At 44.3% G+C, this 26355-nt stretch overlaps 1 protein-coding gene across 1 annotated transcript in view; it reads right to left on the minus strand.

The window, feature by feature from the left end:
• Positions 1 to 5340: 5340 nt before the first annotated feature.
• The window catches only part of LOC147625557 (leukocyte immunoglobulin-like receptor family A protein), a 43239-nt gene continuing 22224 nt past the window's right edge, over positions 5341 to 26355 (minus strand). The window contains exon 4 of the mRNA XM_086817063.1: positions 5341 to 6135. Within this exon, the coding sequence (XP_086673189.1) occupies positions 5811 to 6135 (325 nt within the window). The 3' untranslated portion in view covers positions 5341 to 5810. The remainder of the gene's footprint in view (positions 6136 to 26355) is intronic.

Consider the following 26355-nt stretch of genomic DNA (forward strand, 5'->3'; position numbering starts at 1 on the left):
AGTATAGGATGATGCATATACATGTTACAGTTTTGTAAGGAAAAAAGACAACTGTGACAAGGGCAAAGTAACGCATAAAGGGGTTTCTTGAGGATTATGAAGGCGTATTCCAAATCCACAAGTTCTTGCCACCACAGAGAGTTGTGGATCGTGGGATAAATCTTGAGCCACATGCCAATCCCATCAACAAACCCCCATTTAGGTTGTCAAAGATTAAAAAATATGAAGTGGAAAAGCAAGTACAAGAGCTCATTGATATGGGATGGGTCAGTCCGAGTCAATATTTATATCTCCCATACTCTTAGTCAAGAAGAAAGATGGCACTTTTGGATGTGTGTGGATTATAGGGATTTAAATAAGTTAACAATCAAGAATAGATTTCTTATTCCACTGATTGATGATTTACTTGATGTGTTGAAGGGTGCATGCTGAATCTCTAAGATTGACTTGAGATCAAGATATCATCAATTGAGAATCAAAGAGAGTGATTGGCTTTCCGTACCAAAACGGGCCTTTGTCATTACTAGGTCTAATGTTTTGATTTTATAATGTGCCGGCTACATTTCAAGCTAATGAACAAAGTGCTTTAGGCCTTTCTTTACAAGTGGGTACTTGCATTCTTTGATGACATCATGATCTATAGCAAGAGTGAGCAAGGACACATGTCAGTGCTGTTTTGGATGCTTTAAGTGCTAATAAATTGTATGCAAAGGAGAGTAAGTGTTTATCATGTCACAAGAAGTTAAATATCTTGGACATATTGTGAGCAAAGATGGCATTATGGTTGATCCTAAAGAAGGTGGAGTGTGTCAAAAATTGGCCTATACCTACAGACACTACTCAATTGAGATGTTTCTTGGACTTATCTTCATTCTATAGGAGATTTATCAAGAGATATGCACATATTGTTGCTCCTCTTATGAATAAGCTTAAGAAGGAGGCTTTCTTTTGGGACGCTATTGCCAACAAGAGCTTTGAGGAGCTCAAAGGAATGCTCACATCAGCCCCTATTCTTCTATGTCCAGACTTCACAAAGCCATTCATGGTACAAGCCGATGCATATGGAAGAGGTGTTGGGATTGTTTTGTTCGAAGAACATAAAATGATTGCATTTGAGAGCCAAAAGTTAAATGATAAGGAGATGGCTATGCATGTCTATGATCAAGAAATGTTGACAATACTTCATGCCATCAAGAAATGGCATCACTATTTGTATGGGAGCCATTTCTTTGTCAAAAGTGATCATAAAGTACTTCCAATACTTCGTCTTAACTAAATCTTTCTGTTAAGAAAAAGAAGGTGGGTGGCCACTCTACAAAATTATGACTTTGAGATATCTTACATGAAGGGGAAGGAGAATGTTGTGGCAAATGCACTGTCATGCATTTGGGCATGCTCATTGATGGCAATTTCAATGTGCATAAAGATTGGATCATGGAGAAACAAGAAGAGTATCTTTTGGATGAGGAAGTGGCATCGTTCTGGCATAAATTACAGCATGGTTTCCATGAAGAATTGCCATATTACAAGGTTCATAATGGACTCCTTTTCTATAAGGATAAGGCCCACCTTATGCCTACATCAACCTACAAGAAAAGGGTATTAGAAGAAATGCACTATTCTCCATTACCGGGTTACATGGGGTTTTTTATGACCTTTGGACAAAGTGCAAAAAAGTTTTATTAGAAGGGAATGTGGAAGGATGTGCATGCTTTTGTGACTAGTTGTCTACCATGCCAACAAAACAAGGATTCCACTAGTGGTTTGCTTCAACCTTTACCTATTCCCAAGGGCAAATGGACTCACATTTCTATGGACTTCATCATGGGGCTACCTCATACAAGGAGGGGTTGGGATAGCATATACGTGGTTCTTAACCACATGAAAAAAGTAGCACATCATTCTTTCCAAGGCCAAAATTTTAGCATCTATGGTTGCAAAACAATTTGTGGATCGTGTGTTCAAGTTGCATGTTGTACCTCAACAAATCATGAGCAACCATGACGTCAAGTTTATGAGTTCATTTTGGAAGACATTATTTGAGATCATGGAGATTGTTTTGGCACCTAGCACCGCTTATCATCTCGAGACCAATGGGGCAAACGGAAAGGGTTAATAAGTGGGTTGAAACCTATTTGATACATTATTACCATGATACGTAAGGCATATGAGATGAATGGTTGCTGCTTGTCGAATTCACTCAGAATAGCACGCATCATGAGAGCATTGACATGTCACCTTATGAGGCATTTTATGGGTATAAAGTGATATACTAATGATGGTTCAAAAGCAAGGAGTGATCCTAATGCAAAGGAAGAGATGGAAAAGATGGATGCACTATCACAACAATGCAAGGCTAATATGAGGCATGCTTAAGAAAGAATGAGGCACTATGAAAATACCCATTTGAGACTATTGGAATTCAAGGAAGGGGATTGGGTTTTCTTAAGGATCCCAAAGACCAAATATGGTACTGTTAAGGGTAACACCAACACCAAGCTAACTCATTGATATTATGGGCCATACAAGGTTGTGAGACGTGTTGGTGCAATTGCATATTAATTGGAACTACCACCAACTACAAAAATTCACAATATGTTTCATCTATCACATCTAAAAGCTTACCTTGGGCCGGAAGTGATTGTGTGATGAGCTACCTCCAATGAATGAGAAGGGAATTATTGAGTATGTGCCAGAAATGATTTTGGGCACAAGAGTAAGAGTCCTTTACAACCAAACATTGCTAGAATATATAGTCAAATGGCAAGGGTTACCTAATGAAGAAGCTTCATGGCAACCTACCTCTATATTGAAAGGCTATGAAGGATTGTTGAATGCATTTGAGGACTCGAATGGGGCTTGAAAATAGTGAAATAGCTTGCTAGAATTTCCTATAAATGCACTTTGGGCAGCCCTATATTCACTTGAGATGGATGCATAGTGTATGAAAGCTTTATGGTACTTATGTAGTATCATGATACATGCGTTTGGATATGCAGGGTTGTTGAATGCATTTGAGGACTCAAATGGGGCTTTAAAATAGTGAAATAGCTTGCTAGAATTTCCTATAAATGTACTTTGGGTAGCCCTATATTCACTTGAGATGGATGCATAGTGTATGAAAGCTTTATGATACTTATGTAGTATCATGATACATGCGTTTGGATATGTTCGGAGGACATAAGGTGGAGTTTACAGCCATACATATGTCCTTTTGTCTCCAACACATATGGCTCAAGTGTGAGCATGATACTCGACATGAATGAGTCTTTGTTAATATTCTCCATTCATGTGAGTTCACACGTACATCCACGGTTTCAAGAACGAAACTTATGGGTGGGGATGGTTTGTAACAAAGTGGAAGAGTATTATGTCTATTTGCGCAAGGCCAAGAACAAGTGTATGTAGAAAGGAAAAAGGGCTAGGAGATAGGTGACCATGCCCATGGACACTTTTAAGTGTAACGTGAAAGGAGACCAGTGTCATGAAAAGTGAAAATGGAAAATAATCATAAAAACTAATCACTTACTAATGACAATTACAATTTGCTTATCCTAGCTCTGGTGGCTTCTCCCTTTTGAGAAGATAAGTGAGACCTCCTTTATGAGTGCTACTATGCAAACTCTAGTTCACGAGTGTTCCCCTTTCTTTCATTCACCTTGTGGTTTGATCCACTTTTTTATGAGTTCTTTTTTTGCATTATTAAACTTTTTCTCAAGCATAAGGATTGTTGACATGTTCTAGCTTTAGACATTTTCTCCAAGACCCTTGAAGCTTGTTCCATGGCGAACAACTTATCTCTAATAGATACTATCATATCGTCCTTGGCATTGAAGTCAATAATGTTCTGTGCTAGTAAGCTTGCTCTCTCATCCCACGTAGCTCCTTTCTCAAGGCCTTATTCAAATGTAGGTGTTTCTCCACATACAATGTCCCATTTCTTCTTCAAACTTAAAATACATAGTGATCTTTTTAAGATGCATTTGTTAAATGCTAAGTGGTATAGTTTGTCAAATTTCATATAACGTTACAAGCAGTTAATGTGTGGTCATAGCATCTTTTCTCATGATAAAACATTTTTGAAGTCGGGTTGTTATGAATGAAAAAACAAATCACGACCTATTTTGTCGTCGGTTTGATGCGAAAGGTTCATAACAACTTTGGATGTCGCATGAGAATGTACGACGAATTTACTTCACTAGAATCACGTGAACATTTACCGCTTTGCTTATTTAAATGCACAAGTACCTTAGCGTGTTGGTGAGTCATTTTGAGGATCCCGCAGCATTAATAACAAGTTTACACTGCTACACCATTTTGGCAGTAATATATTCCAACTTTCATCATCAAATCCTATATTTGATATAAAATAACTATTTTTACAATTGCTCTTTCAGCAAAAATAATCTTAAGCCATTATACATTCAATGCTTGATCATTAGCTTTTTCCATAGCCTCGAGCTAGGTACTTCTATCTGAAAGGTAGAAGTGGGTTAGGTTAGCTTCTGGAGGGATGCCGACTCTCTTTGAACTCTAGATTGCCACTTCATAGATGCCTTGGGAGGGGAAGGATCTACTTCAAAACAGAGAGAATAGTTACAAGCTTACATTTTTTAACATGAAGCATGTGGGGATGCAGAACTCCTCCTCAAAGGAGAGGCAATCAAAGCAGTCAAGGCATTCATTTACATCCTGTTTGTCTTTTCCGGACCTGAATTCTCTATAAAATACTTGTCCAGCTAAAAGATACACATCACCCTGCTGATCCAAACAAAGACCCTTCTCATTGACTCACTCGTCATGCCAGCAGCCATGTATGGAGTACCTTTTTGGATAGTTGGGCCCCCATCTCTATAGTGGAGCTACATGGAGACTCCAAAAGATGTTGTCACATCTCATGTACAAGCAGCCCTCCAAACCCCATAACGTATCTCAGAAAAGGCTACCACAGCCTATTCTCCGCCATGCACTCAAAGAGCTGGACTGTTTGCATGTACATGTTACAAAATGGATCACACCACATGAGCTATCCTTGGACAATCAACCACACATGGTAATTTGACTAGGCATAGCAAAACAGAGAAAATCCACAGAATCTGGGTCCAAGCAGCGACATTCCAGTTTGCACCCTCAAAAAGAAAACACAACCAGCTAAGAGTTAATGGAAGTAGAGTAGGAATAGCAATTTGAATTCAAATTGTGGAGTCTGTCTCATCATGGGGAAAGCTAATGTCACCAAGTTCTACAAGTCATAATGACTTGTGGGAAGAAGGGAAGGGTGCAATGACAAGAAGATAACTGCAGAAAACCGGAGGAGGAGGAGAGGAAAACGATAGTCAATAATGGCAATGTGTGTATAATATTGCTGCAACCCCATTGCTACACTTGAGAAGTCATCAACCAAATGATTAAAAGATGCATAGAGAAGCTAGCACCCTACAAATCTTAACTAACTTCGTGAAAATATACGCTCAATATTAGGGTCTGCTTCTAGCAACCAACTTACAAAGGTTAATAGAATGGTGCCTGCATTTCACACAGTATAATGCACGACACACACACTTTCATATTTCACAGACAAGTTAATTCTGCTGTGATATACACAAAAGAGGGGAGTGCTAGCATGCCTTCCTTAAAACCCTAAATGCAAACTAAAGCCATGATGGCATCTCTTGGATAAACCCAAGCCAGAGAAATGTCAGTATGTCAAGGTGCAAGACCACAGTAGCAATTTCATGTTTTTTCTCCCCTCCCTTGTCCATGTTCCATGTTTTATCCCTTACATGCAAGCCAGCCTAGCAGCATCAACCCTAAGAGCTCTCACTGCTATCATGTCTTCTCCTTGCCCGCTTCCTGTCAGCATGGCTTTTGTCTGGGTCAGAAGCACCTGCACTGTATTTCCTCTTTTCCTTCTTTGCTGCCCTCTTCTCCTCCTTCCTTTTCTCCTTAGCTTCCCTTTTTTCCAACTTTTTCCTCATTTTTGCATCTAAATTATCACTGTGCCTGTTAGGTTCTTTGGTAGAAGGCCCTGAGCTATGATGGCCATTTTGCTCTCCTAGAAGCTGTTGCGGAGCCCTTTCAGGCAGGCTTAACTGCATCAGAGAAGCACCTTTACTTGAGAAATGTCGGGGTGCCCTGCAAAAAAATAAAAGCTGCATGTAAGCCATAAGATTAGACATTAACACAGTCACTGATTAAGACTTGTGTGTGTGCCATACGATTAGACATTAACGGTGTCACTGATCAAGACCTGTGTATGCCATACGATTAGACATTAACAGTCACTGATCAAGACCTGTGTGTGTAAGCCACAAGATTAACACTTGTGAGTTAGTGTGAGGACCTGCTTTTTGGGCCTGGTTAATTGCTTATAGACATGGCAAGGTAAAAGCAGTTTGGGCATGCTTTACGGACATGGCAGCAGGTATTTCTTAACACGTGCACTCATGGAGAAGGGGATTTTTACGCACATGGATGGCCTTATTGCAAGTGTGGGCTAAGTTTAGCCTAGAAAAAGCAAGTGTGGGCTATGTTTGGCTTGGAAAAAGCAGTTATTTTTAATGCCTGCCTTGTGAACTGAGCAAAGTTGGTGCTATAAGTACACACATGCTTTATTTATGGGAAAAAGTTTAACTATTTTTGGCATACTTCCTATATACGAAGCTCTGCTAAAAGCTGGTGCATATCTTTGGTTGAATTCATGAAGGAAATCCCTGAGGGCTGGTCTACCATAGGGCATGAGGGCTGGCTTTTCACCTCTCCTTCTCTCTTGTGCTGACATATAGGGCTGGTCGATGGCTATTGTTCTGTGCTGGACAGCCCCAAAACAGACCATACAGCTCTCTCTCACACACACATGCATGAGCCGGGTCTCTCTCAGTCATATCATACATGCATATGCTCTGCCTTGAAGTGTTTACTGGCTGAAAACAGAGATTCAAGGATGGACAGCTTGTTTCGACTTTCATTCGCGGTGTATGATTTTGGGATGCTAGTGAGTCTTCCAACTGTTCCATGCGTTGGAGAAGCTCCAGCATGTGATTTCGGGTACTTTCATCACGAAAAGTATCTTGTTTTTTTTTAGAGTTTCATCGCAGAAAGTATTTTGTTTTTCGAGCTTTCTTTAAGATAAAGGAATTTCTTCTACGACAAAATTCCGTGCATAAACAATGGTTTAGGAGTTTCTCTTGAACAGTTTCATCGCAAAAAGTACTTTGTTTTTCGGGCTTTCTTTAAGATAAAGGAATTTCTTCTACGACAAACTTCCGTTAGAGTTGACGTACTCACACACCAGGCGGGGTTTGTCCTGTAAGACCTCGTGGTGAGAGGGTAATGCCTATGAGGACATTTTTTCTTGTTTGCTTTTTTCTACATCTTCTTGTACAGGAAGAATTCAGTGCAAACTAGTGGTGAACCTTGGGCACCTTCGAATTTGTATTTGAAGCAGTTTCCTTTTGGTAATAGATATTACCTTAAGGGGGGGTGTGGGGGGGCGGGGGAGGGAGGTTCAACCCATCTTTATGGCCCCTAGTGTTGTGCACTGTGCAGAGTATTCTCTTTATTTTGTTCTTGGTGGTTGTGAGTCATTATTGCTTAATCTTGTTTATGAATTGTGATATGCAGCGGAAGTCTTTGTATTGGAAGATCCTGTCACACAAATGCTCACACCGTCTTCTGTATCCTGAGTTTCGTGAGTTTAGCAATCCATTTCAATACTTCAAACTTTAAAGAGATGAGAGAGAGAGAGATGAGAATTGTACACCAGATTGGGTCCCGAATTACCCACTGAAGGGCCCCCTATCCCGATAACGAGATAGTATTTGCTTTATTTCTTTAGAGAGAATGACTGTGGACTCTAGATAAGCCAAACGCAAGATCTCGGAGGATCGGAGAGTGGCTGATCTCTACACTGCTGTAGAAACACCTCGATGACCTGATCTCGAGCCTATGCACTCTTCCCAAGGGCATGAGGAAGGGTTGCACACCTGAGGCTGAGAAGAAGAAGGTGGACTGTTCTACACTATGTTAGAATGCTGAAAACACTTATGAATGCTGTGTTACCTTCACCAGATGACTGCTGCATGTATGGATGATGCACAGAAGGCTGGATGCTGATGCAAACTGTGGATTCAGGACTGGAAACTGCTGTGGACAGAAATGCAGGCCTGTAGGGAAGCTGCTGAACTGAAACGCAGAGGTTCTGAGGCTGCTGGACAGAAACGCAGAGGGTACTGCTGCTGTTGGACAGAATCTGCAGGGGTACTGATGCTGCTGGACAGAAACGCAGAGTACTTCTGTACGGCTGGACAGAATCTGCAGGCGGCCAGGTACTATGCAGGAAAACGCAGACTTGTATGCTGAATTAGAGACTGTAGTGAACTGAATCAAGGCTGATTTGATGCTGATGGCAGGCGCCTAGGGCTGACTAGAGCAAGGGGGTTCTCAAGGGCTGGAGAAGCAAGCTTATGAGCTCCAAGGACTGGATTAGTCTAGGGCTGAAGGCAAGGATACTCCTAGGGCTGAGGAGGAGAGCTCTTAGCACAATGAAGACTGAATGAATAACTAAGCCCTACGCAAGCCTATTTATACTAACTGGAGGTTGGTCTTTTAATAAAGTTTATATTTATAAATGCCCAATAATGCAAATAATGCTAAATAAATACTATTAAATATGAAAAAAATACCAGATAAATCCTAGTAAATTCCCTAAGGCTTCTGGGATGTTCTAAATGATGCATAGGCATATGCATGCATATTATGCAGGATGCAGAGTGCTTTTTGATGCAAACCCTAAGGCTTCTACTGACTCTACATGCATGAATGATTCTCTCCAAGTGGGTTAAGGGACTTGACTGACTAACTGACCAGCTAAGACTGAGGAATGACCTACGTAGCTCGTGCCTGACTTATCCTGGACTGAGGATGTACAATGGGGTCACGGCGTACGACAATTATCATCCTATTGGGTTCTAAAACTGTACAACTACTGCACTTCTGATGATGAGCCATCTTGTCACCATGCACTAAGTGCAAAGTGCATGTGACATTCCATCCTGATTAGCTTGGCGGCAGGTTCATGGCTTCCAAGTAGTCCGCCAATAACTGGGGGTACTCTTGGAAGAACTCCTCGTTGAGCCATACGACTTCGTGGGTGCCTCGATCTCGGAATTTCGTATAGAACTGATGAATCCGTCGACCGGAACCATGCTTCCATCAATGAAGAAGGATCTGCTCAGGCTCAATCACTTCTACCTCATCTACCACGTCTGGCTGCTGTTCATCTGAAACATCAAACACTTCTAGACCAACATATGGTTTTAGCCAAGAAACATGGAAAACATCATGCATTGTCCAACTGGCAGGCAACTTTAACTTCATTGAGACATCACTTATCTTCTTAACTATTGGAAAAGGGCCAAAACTACGGAATGAAAGCTTGGGAGACAACGTTTGCCCACTTGTTTCAATCTCTGCTTCATGATACGCAAATAGACCCAATCCCCTTCCTTGAAGTGGACATCTCGTCTAGCCTTATTTGCCTGTCTGCTATATGCTTCCTGAGCTTTGGTCAAGCGGTCCTTGACTGACTCAATGATCTCGGAAAATACTTCCGTGGTTTTATTAGCCTCTAAAGATAGAGACACCATTCTCGTCAAAAGAGAAGAAAAACGGCGACCAAAGGCTGCTTCATATGGAGTCCGTCCGACACTGGATGAATGAGTGTCGTTCAAGATAGCTTGGACCAATGGAAGATAGTGCTCCCATTTGGACTGCTGGTCATGACAGTATGACTTGAGGACATCAAAGGCCAACTGGTTATAAATTTCTGTCTGGGGATGGAATGCACTAGACAACTGCAACTTAGTTCCGAAGTTTTCAAATAATGCCCTCCAGAAATGCGAGGTAAACTTGGAATCTCTGTCTGATGTTATGGTGCTAGGCAAACCACAAATTGGATACCAATGCTTGAGAAACAGACGGGCTAGGTCCTCGGCTATGGCCGTATGCTTACATGGGATAAGCATGCAGAATTTACTAAAGCGATCCACAATGGTAAAACACTGAGTGTTACGGGATCCAGTGGATGCTGGTAGAGGCCCTACAAAGTCCATAGATATGTCGATGAAAGGTCCGTCGGGGATAGGCAAAGGTTGAAGTAAACCTGCCTTCTTTGTATGGGGAACCTTGACTTTTTGACAAATCTTACAAGCTTGTACATGTGCATAGACATCACCCCTCATCTTTGGCCAATAAAAGGACCGTTCTAATTTCTGGAGGGTGATGTTGATACCCCTATGTCCTCCAACTAAGGAGTCATGGGCATCGTGGAGAAGAGCGGAACGCTTTTCCCGAGTAACACAGAGACGGATCTTGTAGAACAACCAACCGTTCTGGACTGAATAGTGGCCAGGCTCAGAAGTGAGGGCCAAACTATACTGAGTACCAAACTCAAGGAGTCGACATATTGGTCTTTCATACTATCCAAGTCCTTCCCCGTGATTTTGAGAATGGTAGCTTCTTGGACTGCCTGGATGCTGGACTTTCGACTGAGAGCATCTGCTACGGGGTTATGCTTACCAAGGATGTATTCAATCATACCTCCAAACTCTTGGAAGATTTGACTCATCCTGAAGATTTGACTCCACCTGGCCTGTCGATCACTCCACTGGGCACTTGGCATAGTCTGAAGCCACTTAAGTACTTGGTGGTGTGTTTTCACTGTGAAAGCCTGTCCATAAAGAAAAGGCTTCCAATGTTTGAGCGTTGTGATCACACCCAAAAGCTCTTTGTCATATACCGAATAATTCTTTTCGGCGACATCCAACTTTCTACTGTAATATGCCACGGGTCTATTGTCCTGCTGGAGGACTGCACCTATGGCTACATTGCTGGCATTGGTGATGACCTCGAAAGGTTCGTCCCATGATGCTAACTTTAATACAGGTGCTTCTGAGACAGCTTTCTGGAGTGCATGGAATGCATCAAGTGCCTTACCTGTAACTGAGACTTTTTGCTGCGAGTCTTCACCCCCTTAAGCAAGTCGGTAAGAGGTGCTGCAAGGTTGGAAAACTGATGGACGTGGGTACTATAGGCCTGACAAAGACCTACGAATGAACGGATTTCTTGGGCGGTCTTAGGAGTGTCCCAATCTAAGATCTCCTGAACCTTTGATGGGATCCCATCGGAACCGATGATGTAGCCCAAATACTGACCTTCCTTAACACCAAAGATAGACTTTTTGGCGTTTATGTAGAGCTGATTATCTCGCAAAAGTTGCAAGACTTTCTCCACATCTTTCTCATGCTGCTCCGCAGTGGCTGAGAAGACTAGTATGTCATCAAGGAATATGAAAACACACTTCCCCGTGTGGACTGCGAAAATCCTAGACATCATCTTATTGAACGTTGCGGGTGCATTTGTAAGCCCAAAAGGCATGACTACGAACTCGTAGTGACCATGCTCTGTCCGGAAAGCTGTTTTTGGAATGTCAGCTTCAAAAATGCGGACCTGATGGTAGCCACTCTTGAGGTCGATCTTAGTGAAAAACTTAGCACCGTCTAAACGCTCCAAAATGTACTCTATCCTGGGCATAGGAAAATTATTCTTGATAGTGAGTTTGTTTAATGCCATGTAGTCTACACAAAGGCGTGCAGACTTGTCCTTCTTTTGGACAAATAGGATAGGTGCAGCAAATGGGGAGGAAGAAGGCCGAATGAATCCGGCTCGGAGAAGCTCAGATAACTGCTTTTCTAACTCGCCCTATAGGGAAACCTGCTAGGAGGATCTGATCCAGGGACCAGATCAATGTGATGGTCCTCAAGGCGGGAGGGTGGGAGACTGGGCGGGAGATCGTCCCTAAGCATAATGTCCTGGTGTCTGGATAGGAGGTCTGCTAACTGAGGGACTGAAGATGTAAGGGATGCTGCTACTGAGGAAGGGGCTGTTTGAGCCCGAACATAAAGGAGTGCTCCTCTACTCCCTTGCGGATAGCTCGTCTGGCCTGGAGATGTGAAATCAATGGGATGCCAAGAATGCTTCTATCCCCACGAATCATGACAGGCTCAAGAAAACCTTTACAAATAGTAAAAGTGTCCTGCCCCCAATTGGGAATAGGCTCATACTGACGGAACCACTGAATTCCTAAGATCATGTCACACCCCAACAGAGAAGAGACGATGAAATCTCGTTGAAATGTGGCCTTCTGAACTTCAAAGGCAAATTACTGTGCCTTCTGGGAAATGTGGGTGCGAAGACCAGGTGTAAAACCGTCCACATCCAGATGATATGGGACTAATGTGCAATTCAATTTATTAGCCAATTGGGGAGAGATGGCATCTTCAAAACTACCCATTTCGAAAAGGACTACAAACTGTCGGCCCTGGGCAGAGCCATAAGCTCGGATGAGGCTCTTCTGAGCACCATCGCTCTCACCCTCCTGCTTAGCATCAAATACCACGGATGGCATAGGATGCATGGAAGGTAAAAGTTGAACTGCATTTGAGGTAGTAGGCGGGGCTGGAGGAGCTGGGGAGGCCGTGGCAACTGTGGGGCAGAAGGAGCTTTGGCCTTGCCATTTGTGGCAATCCTTCTTACCATGCTCTATAATATGACAGAAAAAACATCTATTTTTTGACTGGTACTTCCTTTGCTCCTCTGGAGGAAGATAACCTCCAGTAATGCCTGCTTTAGCCTTTTCATCAGGGGTTTTCTTAGGTTCTTTATCCTTCTTACCCCCCGAACTGGAGCTATTATTGCTGTCCTTCTTAGCATCTTTAGAAGATGCGTTACCTTTCCCTGTCTGTGCAGCTGATTGTTGCTGCTAAGGTTTGGTACTGGACTGAGATGCCTGCTTGGGCTTGCCCCCGTTAAGCTTCATTTCTTCATTCTGAGCGAGAGTCAGAGCCCGGTCATATGTACTTGGTTCAAAGTTACGAACTGTGAACCGAATGTTAGAGTCTAATCCACGAATGAATTGCTCCATCTTGGCCTGCTCAGATAACCCTAACTGCTGTGCTAAAGTAATAACCTTACCGGAAAACTGAAGCACTGGGGATCCGTTCTGTCTGAGTCCATAGAACTCGTCTTTCAGACCAGTCGTGTACTGGGGCAGGAGAAATCTGGTCTTCAGGTCATGGACAAAGATGTCCAAGTCAAAGGCTGTGACACCTGTGGCCTGGTCTGTATGAATACTAGACCAATGCTGCCACCAAGTGACTGCCTCACCAGTGAGATGGGGAGCCGCTAAGTGGACTTTGTCTTGTGGGTCTGTGATCCTAGCTAATGGAAAATGAGCATTAAACTGATGAACAAATTGATTAATTGATGAATGATCACACTTACCATCATACTTACTGAAGTTTGGTTGACTGCGAATGATGGTGGTTGATGCTGCTGCGGGCTGCTGGCTGGTGACACCTATGACTGGGGAGACTGAGGAGAGCTGCCGATACCTCAAGTGTATGGCCTCCTTTTCCCATTGGTGTTCGAGTAACATACGTTCTTGACTGGGGAGACTGAGGAGAGCTGCCGATACCTCAAGTGTATGGCCTCCTTTTCCCATTGGTGTTCGAGTAACATACGTTGGTGTTCCCGAGCGGCGAGTTCAACCTGACACCGGTCTTCATCGATCCTGCGTTGGGCTTCCTCATAGTCCCGTCTTTCTTCTTTTTCTCTTTTCCTTCGAGCCTCGTCCTCTCTCCTTTGTTGTTCCATCTGAAAGAAGAGGGAGATGTAGTCGGGTGCTGCAGGAGGTGTAGAAGGACGTGCTGCTGCTGCCTCTAAGAGTTGGAGACGCTCCATGAGCAGCTGGTTCTGAGCTCTAAGAAGAGCTATGGTGTCTGCTGTAGGCGGAAGAACGAGGTCTCCTTCGGGGGAGACGTCTTCCGGCTGATGAGTACTCTCTCCTGTAGACATGATGCTGAAGTCGGTGGTCGTGCCGGAACGCAATCTAACCATCCAAGGATGCCCCCACGCTAGGATACGGTGTGTGTGGACAATCTGAATCTGATACCAATGTGATGTGTAGCGGAAGTCTTTGTATTGGAAGATCCTGTCACACAAATGCTCACACCGTCTTCTGTATCCTGAGTGAGTTTAGCAATCCATTTCAATACTTCAAACTTTAAAGAGATGAGAGAGAGATAGATGAGAATTGTACACCAGATTGGGTCCCGAATTACCCACTGAAGGGCCCCCTATCCCGATAACGAGATAGTATTTGCTTTATTTCTTTAGAGAGAATGACAGTGGACTGTAGATAAGCTAAACGCAAGATCTCGGAGGATCGGAGAGTGGCTGATCTGTACACTGCTGTAGAAACACCTCGATGACCTGATCTCGAGCCTATGCACTCTTCCCAAGGGCATGAGGAAGGGCTGCACACCTGAGGCTGAGAGAAGAAGAAGGTGGACTATTGTACACTATGTTAGAATGCTGAAAACACTTATGAATGCTATGTTACCTTCACCAGATGACTGCTGCATGTATGGATGATGCACAGAAGGCTCGATGCTGATGCAAACTGTGGATTCAGGGCTGGAAACTGCTGTGGACAGAAACGCAGGCCTGTAGGGAAGCTGCTGAACTGAAACGCAGAGGTTCTGAGGCTGCTGGACAGAAACGCAGAGGGTACTGCTGCTGTTGGACAGAATTTGCAGGGGTACTGATGCTGCTGGACAGAAACGCAGAGTACTTCTGTACGGCTGGACAGAATCTGTAGGCGGCCAAGTACTATGCAGGAAAACGCAGACTTGTATGCTGAATTAGAGACTGTAGTGGACTGAATCAAGGCTGATTTGATGCTGATGGTAGGCGCCTAGGGCTGACTGAAGCAAGGGGGTTCTCAAGGGCTGGAGAAGCAAGCTTATGAGCTCCAAGGGCTGGATTAGTCTAGGGCTGAAGGCAAGGATACTCCTAGGGCTGAGGAGGAGAGCTCTTAGCACAATGAAGACTGAATGAATAACTAAGCCCTACGTAAGCCTATTTATACTAACTGGAGGTTGGTCATTTAATAAAGTTTATATTTATAAATGCCCAATAATGCAAATAATGCTAAATAAATACTATTAAATATGGAAAAAATACCAGATAAATCCTAGTAAATTCCCTAAGGCTTCTGGGATGTTCTAAATGATGCATAGGCATATGCATGCATATTATGCAGGATGCAGAGTGCTTTCTGATGCAAACCCTAAGGCTTCTACTAACTCTACATGCATGAATGATTCTCTCCAAGTGGGTTAAGGGACTTGACTGACTGACTGACCCGCTAAGGCTGAGGAATGACCTACGTAGCTCGTGCCTGACTTATCCTGGACTGAGGATGTACAATGGCATCCTATTGGGTTCTAAAACTGTACAACTGCTGCACTTCTGATGATGAGCCATCTTGTCACCATGCACTGAGTGCAGAGTGCATGTGACATGAGTAGTTAATTCCAAGGACAACGCCTCCCCTCCGTTCCAAAGCATGCGCAGTATTATTATACGTAAACTCTACCAAAGGTAAGTACTTCTCCCACAAAGTCCCTGGATGACAAGCGAAGAGAAATTCAGTTTTGTTCCCATATTATCAAACAAAACTCTTTAAAATAAGCTCGTCGTCTTGGGATTTATGTCCCCCACAATAGTCTTCGGTATGCCATGATGCTTGAAGACCTATGCAAGAAAGATGTGAACCATGTGCTCAGCTTTAATAGTCTTCCTTACCGGAATAAAGTGAGCCTACTTATTGAACCTGTAAACAATAGTCCAAATAGCATCATTCCCATAGGATGTGCAAGGCAAATCCATGATGAAGTCCATATTGATACTCTCCCATGACTCATTGAGAATAGGAAAAGGTTGAAGTAGACTGAAAGCCCTATGTCGATCAAACTTCACTTTCTAACATGTAGGACACTATTGAACATAAGCCTCTATACCATCTACAAATTGAGTCCAGTGGAGCAGATTGCACCCCTCGTGAGACACATATATGCAGGCATAGTTGTCTCCGTATGTCGTACGACTACATGTCGTACAGAATACCGTACGGACTTTTTTCTAGAGAAAAAAAATTTCACATTTTTTTTTCCAAAAAAATTATTTTTTGGTGGTAATGGTCTTGTTTTTGCTTGTCTATGGCTGTTTGAGCTTTCCTTCGTACAATGATGCTTCCCTCCCTCCATATCTCGAAATTGGAAATACCTAAGTTTATAAGCAAATTTTTTAAAACACACGATGAGGTTCCGATAGTTCTTCCTCCACTCTTACAAATGACGACGCTCCGATTGCCTTGTCACAGGATCTTAGAGAGCCCGGGTTTGATGACAAGGGCAACATCCTTAGCGAGGGTGACTGTTACGACCCTGTGTTTTTCCCTCTGGACAACAAGCAGGTGGGCACGGGCACGGGATGGTCAGTTTGGATATGAAAAGGAAACCCATGTGTGGCCAGCCCAAGTATGAAAGGGGACAAAAGAGATTTTAAGTTTATAAGGTTTTTAAAACCTTTGATGACTTAAAAATATTATTATTGGAGGCATTAGTTTTTAATCTTTGCTTTTGGCTTTTTGAGAAAAACGATTTGAATCACATGTTTGTGAAGGGTGGCCATGTGATGGGAGGTGGTCGCCGTGTGGTCAGCGACGGCGAGTGCCGGTTGGTGGTCATCGTTGGGCAGGTCGCCGTATGGAGTCAGCGCTGCTGCGCGCACGTGTGGAAGACCAGGGTGCTGCTGCGCATGGGCTACAGGCGGGCGCTGCTACGCGCATGGGCTACAGTCAGCTACGGGCGCCAAGTGGGCTGCAGCCAGGGCAACCAGGCGGGTGTCGGGTGGGAGGCTCTCTACGCCAGGTGGTTGCACAAATGGGCACGTATGGGCTTCAGCCAGCAACGAGCACAAGGCGGGAGACTCTCTACAGCCAGTCGGGCAGCCAGGAGGACTGCAGGCGGCCACAGAACCGCAAGGGCTGAACAGCACGACTCTATCTCTCTCTTGGAAGGAGGCGAGCCGAAGGAGGCGCCGAGGGCTAATAGCCAAGGGGTTCTCTCTCTCTCTCTCTCTCTCTCTCTCTCTCTCTCTCTCTCTCTCTCTTCGCGAGCAGGTGGGGTTGCAAGAAATACACAGCCGAGAGACCTTTTTCTCTCTCTCTCTCATATCATGGATTACAGGCTTTGTTTACGAGATTGGGATACAGAGGATCAAGTTAAGATGCATAGGATGATGTACTTGGAAGAGATGTGTTATTGCTCTTCGACTTGGACTTATGTGTATTCAGGGATTGCTTGACACGTCCTCTATCTTTCTCTCTCTAGGTTTTGGAAACCGTGCTTGGATGGTATATCTATCATGGAAACAGGACATTGGTTTTTCGAGAGGAAACAAGACTTCAGTATCAAGGAAACAGGCCTATGGTTTATGGATACAGGTCTATGGTTTATCGGATACAGGTCTTCGGTTTCATGTGGAAAGCATGTCTCTGGATTCATGTGAACAGGTTCTAGTTTTCTCGAGGTTCCATGCAAGCTGTGACTATAGGAAGGACATATGGTTGGTTCAGCCCTACTACTGTTTGGGAAAGGGTTTGAGAGATCCATGGAAGCGATGGAGAAGACCTTTTCAAGCAGGGAGATGTTGTGCAAGTGTGCCTTCTCTATGGCATGCTTTGCTGTAATAGCGAGAGTTCTTATTTGGAAGTCCTGGGTGAAAGCTTCCAGGGATCCTATTGGTAGAGGATTCGACAAGTTGTACTTTGTACTCAAATGTTGATCAAGTAAAGAAATACCGCAAGGGGCGCCACTGCATTTTGGGGCCAATCGGTGTCCTTGTACTATTTGCAAGAGCACTCTAGCTCCCCCTGTTTGTTTCCTTTTCTAGGTCCCCATGGGTGATGAAGTGTTTTGTGTGTGAGTATTTGTTTCACCGCCCGCCGTCAGATTTCTGAAGGCCGGTTTCATGGTTCCATCGCTGGGACATTGTCATGGCCCTGTGAAAATGGAACAGCACAAGTGTGGGCATGGTGGTTGCTAAGTCAAAATATTAAATGATTCACACTTGGGGTGCCCGGACAGAGAGAATGATGTATGGACATCCCTAGGTGTGAAGGGGGGAACTAGAACATTAATATTTTAATGTTATATGTGTGGTTGCCCCTAGGCCTTAGTGGCCCCTAGGGAACTTGAATAATTATTAGAGTTGGGACCCTAGGACAAGTTTGGGGAGGGGGCAACTCCACTTTTGGAGTGCATGCCTCTCTCTCTTCACTCTCTCTCTAGCTTTTGGGGAATCGTGCAAGCCTAAGCGTGGAGGAGAAAGGAAGCAAATCGACTGCTTTTTGGCTGGTTTTTTGCTGCGGTTTTTCTGTGCAAACTTGCCCGTACAGCCCACGTGTGTAGGCCGTACAGAGTTGTACGACTGCAAGTACAATACGGCTGCTACAGATTTGCTCTGCTGGTACAGGCGGCGTTGACAGGGGATGAGCAGGTACAGGCGGCGCTGTGGGAACTGCTGAGACTGTACTGCAGGTACAACTGTACGGACAACAGGTACAGATACCTGTGCAACTGCTGACAAGTGGCTGTGCTGCAGGTACAGAACTGTACCATCAGGTACAGTCGGGTACAGTAGGCGCACCAGTATACTCAGGCGACAGTAGAACCATCCGTACAGTTCTGTACGGACAGACTCTGACAGGTGTGCAGAAGCTGTACGGACAGGTGCAGTGCTGAATTACTGACCTGTACGGACAGATACAGCATCTTCAGTTGCACACAGAGTCTTCCAGAGCTTGGTTGGTGCAGAGGTCAAGTGATTGCAGGGAAAACAATACAGACAGTCATTGTCAAGTGCAGACTGGTACGAACTGCTTCACGGGTGCAGAACCACGTGCTGATTTGGTAAGCTCTGAGCTTGTTCATCTCTTTTTCTTTCCATTGGCTTATGTCTGTTGCAGATTTGAGTTATCTGGCCCCTTGTGAGAGGAGGGGTATGGCAGATTGAAAAGGGTGGAAACAAAGACTGGACAGTGAATGTATGATTGTGCTGAGTTGTTGAATCATGATGAGAAATGCCAGATGTATGCTCAAGGCTGTCCTGCTGAATAGTCTTGGCTGATCAGAGGGAGGCACAAAGTGTTGCTTTGAGACACAGATCTGTGTGTGTGAATCCTCTGTGCTAAGAGGTATTGTGGGCTGTCAGATTGGACATACAGGTGTATTCTCTTGGCTGATTTTGTTGTACTCAGCCTTTCATATTTTTGGAATTGAATAAAGAAATACCGCAAGGGGCGCCAAGCTTTGGGGCCAACACGTGTCGTTCTATTTTCATATTTGGGGCACTCTAGCTCCAATCTATTTTGTTTTCATATCTAGACTACAAGTGGACGGGTGACTGCTAGTCTACCGCACTTTGGTTTCTACCAGAGGCCGGTTTCAAGGTTCCGTTGCCGGGACCAATCATCAACTTTCTTAAGGGGGTGAGCTCGTGGTTGTCTCGAGGAAAGTCATCGCTGAAAAATTCAGCAAACATGTCTAATACAAAAGATGAGTACTTTTATCATGAAGAGGAAGAGCAAGAGACCTCTCCTGAGAGAAATGCATCTGAGGATATTTTTGTAGGAGAACAGGCTGCAGATGATGAGCATTATGAGGATGTAACACAGCCAGAAGATGTACATGGTAAAGAGGATGATGATGCTCGGTTTAAAGATCGTTTGGCTGGTGTTATGGATGTATTTATGCAGCTCACACAAAGTGAGAAGTTTGCTGAATTTATGAGATCCCGTACAGAGCCTGAAAAGAAGAAGAAGAAGGTGTGTACTAAGAACCTTCCTCAGGGTCATAGTGGTGCCATCCCACAGGATCCATCTTTTGGCGAGTTTCCGAACATGCAGCATGCTTATGGTGCTAACTCTCAGAGTTCCTTCTTTGGACAGCCATCTATTCCTCAGCAGACTATGCATCCAGGTTATTTTGGTGGTGGCTCCGTGTTCCAATCTATGACTGGGGGTTATCCTCAGGGAGGCATGGGTATGCCAGGGCCTTTTGGAGCAAATTTTCAGCCTGGAATGCAGGGGAATATGTATGGTGGTATGCAGTCCGGTATACAAGGAAATATGTTTGGGGGCATGCAACCTGGAATGCAAGCAAATATGTATGGTGGCATGCAGCCAGGTATGTATAATGGAATGTTTGGAAACATGGCTGGAATGTATGGCATGCCAGGTGTGGGAATGGGAAATGTTGACCCTATGATAGGCATGAATGTTGGGGGCAGCAATCTTGCAAAGCCACTTCCATATGATAATCTAACGCCTATGGGTAAGGCGAAAGATTATAAGGAAGGGGGAGTTGCAGTGAAGTTTGATACATTCAGTGGAGCCAAAGATAAATTGAAAGCACTTACCTTTTTACAGCAGTTTGATGCTGCTTTTTCTGGTGGGAATTACACAGAGTCCTCTAAGGTGAGGAAAGCTGCCACTTTTCTCAAGGGCAATGCTTTGCAATGGTGGTCTACTCTTCTTTTGCAGGGCATAGCACCCACTACTTGGGTACAATTTAAACAGGTTTTCTCTTCCGTATGGCTCACATCTACATTTGAGGTGGATGTTATGACTGCATGGCACAAGTTGGATGCTTCAAAATGTGAAAATTTGGAAGATTATAACAAGAAGTTTTGGGAAGCTTTACTCCCAGTGACTTCTTACCGTGACTTCTTACCGTGCAGTGCCTTTGTCTGAGCAGGTAGAGAAATATTGTTGTGGGCTGCCCAAGGAGGTGCGTGATTATTGTATCAAGACTCGAGTAACAAACATGTCACAGATGATAGAGAATGCTATGACAGCTAATGCGTTACTCACAGGAGGATCATCTGGGTTTAAAGGAAGTAAGAACTCGAGTAAGAAAGCTGAAAAATCTGGGCATGCTTCTCGTGATACTAAAGGGTCTTCAGAGACGAGATATAAGAAGTTGCCAATGCTCAAGAGAACTTTTGAGGAAAGACAGTCTCTGAGAGATGCTCGGAAATGTTTTTCCTGTACTGAAGAGGGGCATATGTCATTTAATTGTCCCAAGAGAAAGTCCCAAAAGGACTCTGACAATAAAGGAGAGCCCAAGTCAAAGAAACCAAAACCTTCTATAGAGTTAGTTCCTGATCTTGTGGGGGAACAGCCACGTGGTGAAGAGACAAGAGTTGTGCAGGGCATGGGGCAAAGTGAGAGATCAGAATGCCTTGATATTCTTTGACACGGGTGCTAGAGCCAACTTCATTTCACCAGATTTGGCTGGCCGATTGGGGATTCGTGCAAAGATGGGGCCGTTATATGAGGCTAACATGGCTTGTCCGGGGTATGCAGAACCCGTTACTCCTATCATTGGGAAGCTTCGGCTTCATTTGCAAGGTTATGTGGACAGCAAAGAGTTTTTCATCATGCCTCTGGATGGCTGTGATGTTTTGTTGGGTATGCCATGGTGCCACAGAGTACATGCGGTGGTGGATACATACAATAGGAAAATGACTCTGACTCATAGAGGAAAAGAACATGTTTTGGATGTAAAACTTAAAGGGGAAATTGTTCCTATTGTATCCGCTTCGGCAATTTCATCAGTAATGAAAAAGCATCTTTCCACGTACTTGATTTATGTAAAGGATGCAAAAGATGATGAGTCTAAGTCTAATTTGTCTATGTTAGATAAGGACAGGACTAATTTCTTATGTGGGTTCCAATATTGTTTTTCCGAGTCATTGCCAGGCGAACTTCCTCCTGAGAGGCCAGAAGATCATGCCATTGATCTAATTCCTGATAGTACTCCACCAAATAGACCGCCGTACCGTGTTAGTGCAGCCCAACAGGAAGAAATTATGAGTCAGGTACAGGAGCTTTTGACTAAAGGGTTGATACAGCCTAGCTCATCACCCTTTTGCTCCCCTGTACTCTTAGTGCAAAAGAAGGATGGTTCTTGGCGCATGTGTATTGATTACAGGGCGCAAGAATACCATCAAGAATCGATTCCCCATACCGAGGATCGATGACATTTTGGACCGCTTACAGGACTCCACAGTCTTTAGTCGCATTGACTTGAAAAGCGGGTATCATCAGATACGTATTAGACCCGAGGATGTGCATAAGACAGCATTCCGAACCACGTTTGGGTTGTATGAGTTCTTGGTTATGCCGTTTGGTTTAACAAATACACCTGCCACATTTAACAGAATGATGGACAGGATTTTCAGGCCTCATAGAGCGTTTGTGGGCACATTCTTTGATGATGTGATTGTGCATGCACAAACTGAGGAAGAGCATAGAAGGCATTTGGCCATTGTGTTTGCAGAACTCAGAAACCATAGGCTGTTTGTTAATGGCAAAAAGAGAGTTCTTTTTGCAAGAGATACATTTCTTGGGACATATTGTGTCTAAGCATGGAGTCTGTATGGATCTAGCAAAGGTGGAAGCAATTCTTAATTGGTCAGATTTGAGGACCGTGCATGATGTACGCAGCTTTCTAGGATTGTGTTCCTATTACAGGCGGTACATACGGTACTTTGCTGAAATTGCTTCGCCTCTTCATGCCTTGACAAAGAAGGCAACTCCGTTTAGATGGGCTGATCGGGAAATTACAGCATTCAAAAAGCTCAAAGAAAAGCTTACTTCGGATCCAGTATTGGTGTTACTGGACCTCCGAAAGGCTTTTGTTGTCCAATGTGATGCATGTGGAAGTAGCATTGGAGCAGTTCTCATGCAGGAGGGACATGTGATCGCCTATGAGAGTAGAATATTGCAAGATGCCGAGAAGCATTTACACGTTTATGAGAAAGAGATGTTGGCTGTAATTCACGCTCTTTCTACATGGAAACACTACTTGCTTGGGGCTGATTTCACTGTGCAGACAGATCATCAGACCTTGCATTATTTCCTCACGCAAACTAAGCTTTCAGAGAAGCATATGTGTTGGGTAAACTTTTTGTCTATGTTTCACTTCCAGATTGTGCATGTGGAAGGCAAAAAGAATGTAGTGATGAGGACTTTGAAAGGTTGTATGATCAGATGTCTGAGGGTCAGCGGCATGAGCATTACACTCTCCGAGATGGATTTTTATTGATGCATGGCAGACTGTGTGTTACCAGGCCATTGCGACTCAAGGTTATGATTGAAAGTCATGCTCCACCGTATGCGCGTTATTATGGGCCTTTTCAGGTATTGGAAAAGATTGGTGAGGTAGCCTATCGCTTGAAGCTACCAGATCACTGGAGGATTCACAATGCTTTTCACGTGAGTCTCCTTAGACCTTTCCGTGGGGATGTGCCCAAGGATGTATCAGATGAGGCTCAGCCAAAAGTTGAGGAACTTGATGAGGTTCTTATTCCAGAGCAGATACTGGCACATAAGGAAAGAAAGGTACGAGGTAAAGTTTCCCATCGCTATCTTGTGAAGTTCAAGAACTATTCACCGATGGATTCGAAGTGGATGGAGGAAGGTGACTTAACAGATTCACCTCAAGTTTTGCAGCTTTATCTCGATGCCTTTGAGTTAGAGCCGACTCTTGTTGTGGCTCATTCAGGTTCAGTAGAGCATGGGTTTGGAGCATTACCTGATGCTCAAGAGGGGGGTAGCACCTCCACTCCCTTGATACAGACAGGCTCAGATGACATCTAGAGGTCGCTTGGTGCAGTTTTTATCTCACCCGAAGGTAATGATGGGTGACAGTACATCTGTTTATGGAACTTCTATGATATATGTGTACTAGTCACATGGAATATTGTGGTTGTGTATGGTTCACAGTGGTATACAACTTGGACTACTACTACGCCATTGGTTTGCAGTGAATGTTGATACATGTGCATGGCTTAGAGAGATTGGGACGCTGATCTTGCCATATTGTATATTTCACTTTGGATATTTTGCTATATCACCAGAATGCAATCGAGGACGCTTGCCATTTTTCAAGAGGGGGATATGTCATGGCCCTGTGAAAATGGAACAGCACAAGTGTGGGCATGGTGGTTGCTTAGTCAAAATATTAAATGATTCACACTTGGGGTGCCCGGACAGAGAGAATGATGTATGGACATCCCTAGGTGTGAAGGGGGGAACTAGAACATTAATATTTTAATGTTATATGTGTGGTTGCCCCTAGGCCTTAGTGGCCCCTAGGGAACTTTAATAATTATTAAAGTTGGGACCCTAGGACAAGTTTGGAGAGGGGGCAACTCCACTTTTGGAGTGCATGCCTCTCTCTCTTCACTCTCTCTCTAGCTTTTGGGGAATCGTGCAAGCCTAAGCGTGGAGGAGAAAGGAAGTAAGTCGACTGCTGTTTGGCTGGTTTTTTGCTGCTGTTTTTCTGTGCAAACTTGCCCGTACAGCCCACGTGTGCAGGCCGTACAGAGTTGTACGACTGCAAGTACAGTACGGCTGCTGCAGATTTGCTCTCCTGGTACAGGCGGCGTTGACAGAGAATGAGCAGGTACAGGCGGCGCTCTGGGAACTGCTGAGGCTGTACTGCAGGTACAACTGTACGGACAGCAGGTACACATATCTGTACGACTGCTGACAGGTGGCTGTGCTGCAGGTACAGAACTGTACCATCGGGTACAGTAGGCACACCAGTATACTCAGGCGACAGTAAAACCATCCGTACAGTTCTGTACGGACAGACTCTGACAGGTGTGCAGAAGCTGTACGGACAGGTGCAGTGCTGAATTACTGACCTGTACGGACAGATACAGCATCTTCAGTTGCACACAGAGTCTTCCAGAGCTTGGTTGGTGCAGAGGTCAAGTGATTGCAGGGGAAACAATACAGACAGTCGTTGTCAAGTGAGACTGGTACAAACTGCTTCACGGGTGCAGAACCACGTGCTGATTTGGTAAGCTCTGAGCTTGTTCATCTGTTTTCTTTCCATTGGCTTATGTCTGTTGCAAATTTGAGTTATCTGGCCCCTTGTGAGAGGAGGGGTATGGCAGATTGAAAAGAGTGGAAACAAAGACTGGACACTGAATGTATGATTGTGCTGAGTTGTTGAATCATGTGCATGAGATATGCCAGATGTATGCTCAAGGCTGTTGTGCTGAATAGTCTTGGCTGATCAGAGGGAGGCACAGAGTGTTGCTTTGAGACACAGATCTGTGTGTGTGAATCCTCTGTGCTGAGAGGTATTGTGGGCTGTCAGATTGGACATACAGGTGTATTCTCTTGGCTGATTTTGTTGTACTCAGCCTTTCATATTTTTGGAATTGAATAAAGAAATTACGCAAGGGGCGCCAAGCTTTGGGGCCAACAGGTGTCCTTCTATTTTCAGATTTGGGGCACTCTAGCGCCAATCTATTTTGTTTTCATATCTAGACTACAAGTGGACGGGTGACTGCTAGTCTACCGCACTTTGGTTTCTACCAGAGGTCGGTTTCAAACATCGTCGACTTTCTCAAGGAGGCGAGCCCGTGGTTGTCACATCAAAAGCTTCAACATGTGGAAAGTGAAAAGGAAGTGCAGGAGACAGTGCAGGATTGTGTGTCTTTCCCTGTATGAGGTGAAGAGGAAAAGCTGAAGATGAAGCTCAAGAGAAAAGACACCAAGGACAAGAGAAGTAGTCGGCCAGGAACAAGAAGCAGTTGAAGTGTTATGGTGCAAAGATGGGTTGAAGGCTATGGCTTTTGACACTTTGTCACCAGTGGTATCTTCATAGAGGCTACATGGATTCGGAAGGCAGCTTCTTTCTATGTTTAGTAGTCGTGATCTACTATGCTTCATTAGGGGACTTGTCCTTACCACTTGGGTGGAGTGCAAGCAGGTTTTGGGTGCCTGTGGATGTATCAGATGAGGCTCAGACGAAAGTTTGGGAACTTGATGAGGTTCTTATTCCCGAGCAGATACTGGCACACACCGGGGGGGGGGGGGGGAGGTACAAGGTAAAGTTTCCCATCGCTATCTTGTGAAGTTTAAAGAATTATTCACCGATGGATGCGAAGTGGATGGAGGGTGACTTAGCAGAGTCACCTAAGTTATTGCAGCTTTATCTTGATGCCTTTGAGTTGGAACTGACTCTTGCAACGGCTCATTCAGGTACAGATGGGTCTGGAGTATTTCCTGATGCTCAAGAGGGGGGTAGCACCTTCGCTCCCTTGTTATAGACAGGCTCAGTTTTTCATCTAGGAGTCGCTTGGTGACATCTTTGTATTTACCCGAGGTACTGAGCATAGTTGTTAAGCGGCGCACCTCTAACGGTTAAAGGCATTCGAGGCGTATGACTGCCTGATCGTGGCATCAACCAAAAAAAAAAAACCTTTTTTTTTTGGCTGGTTTGAGTCTGTAGACGGGGGCTTTAAGGGCCCAAGGCAGCCCCTCTCACACACACTCTCTCTCTCTCCCTCCCTCCCTTAAGC

This window comes from Cibotium barometz, chromosome 23 (genome assembly GCF_041138505.1).
Source record: "Cibotium barometz isolate CiBa-2024 chromosome 23, ASM4113850v1, whole genome shotgun sequence".
NCBI classification, from domain to species: domain Eukaryota; kingdom Viridiplantae; phylum Streptophyta; class Polypodiopsida; order Cyatheales; family Cibotiaceae; genus Cibotium; species Cibotium barometz.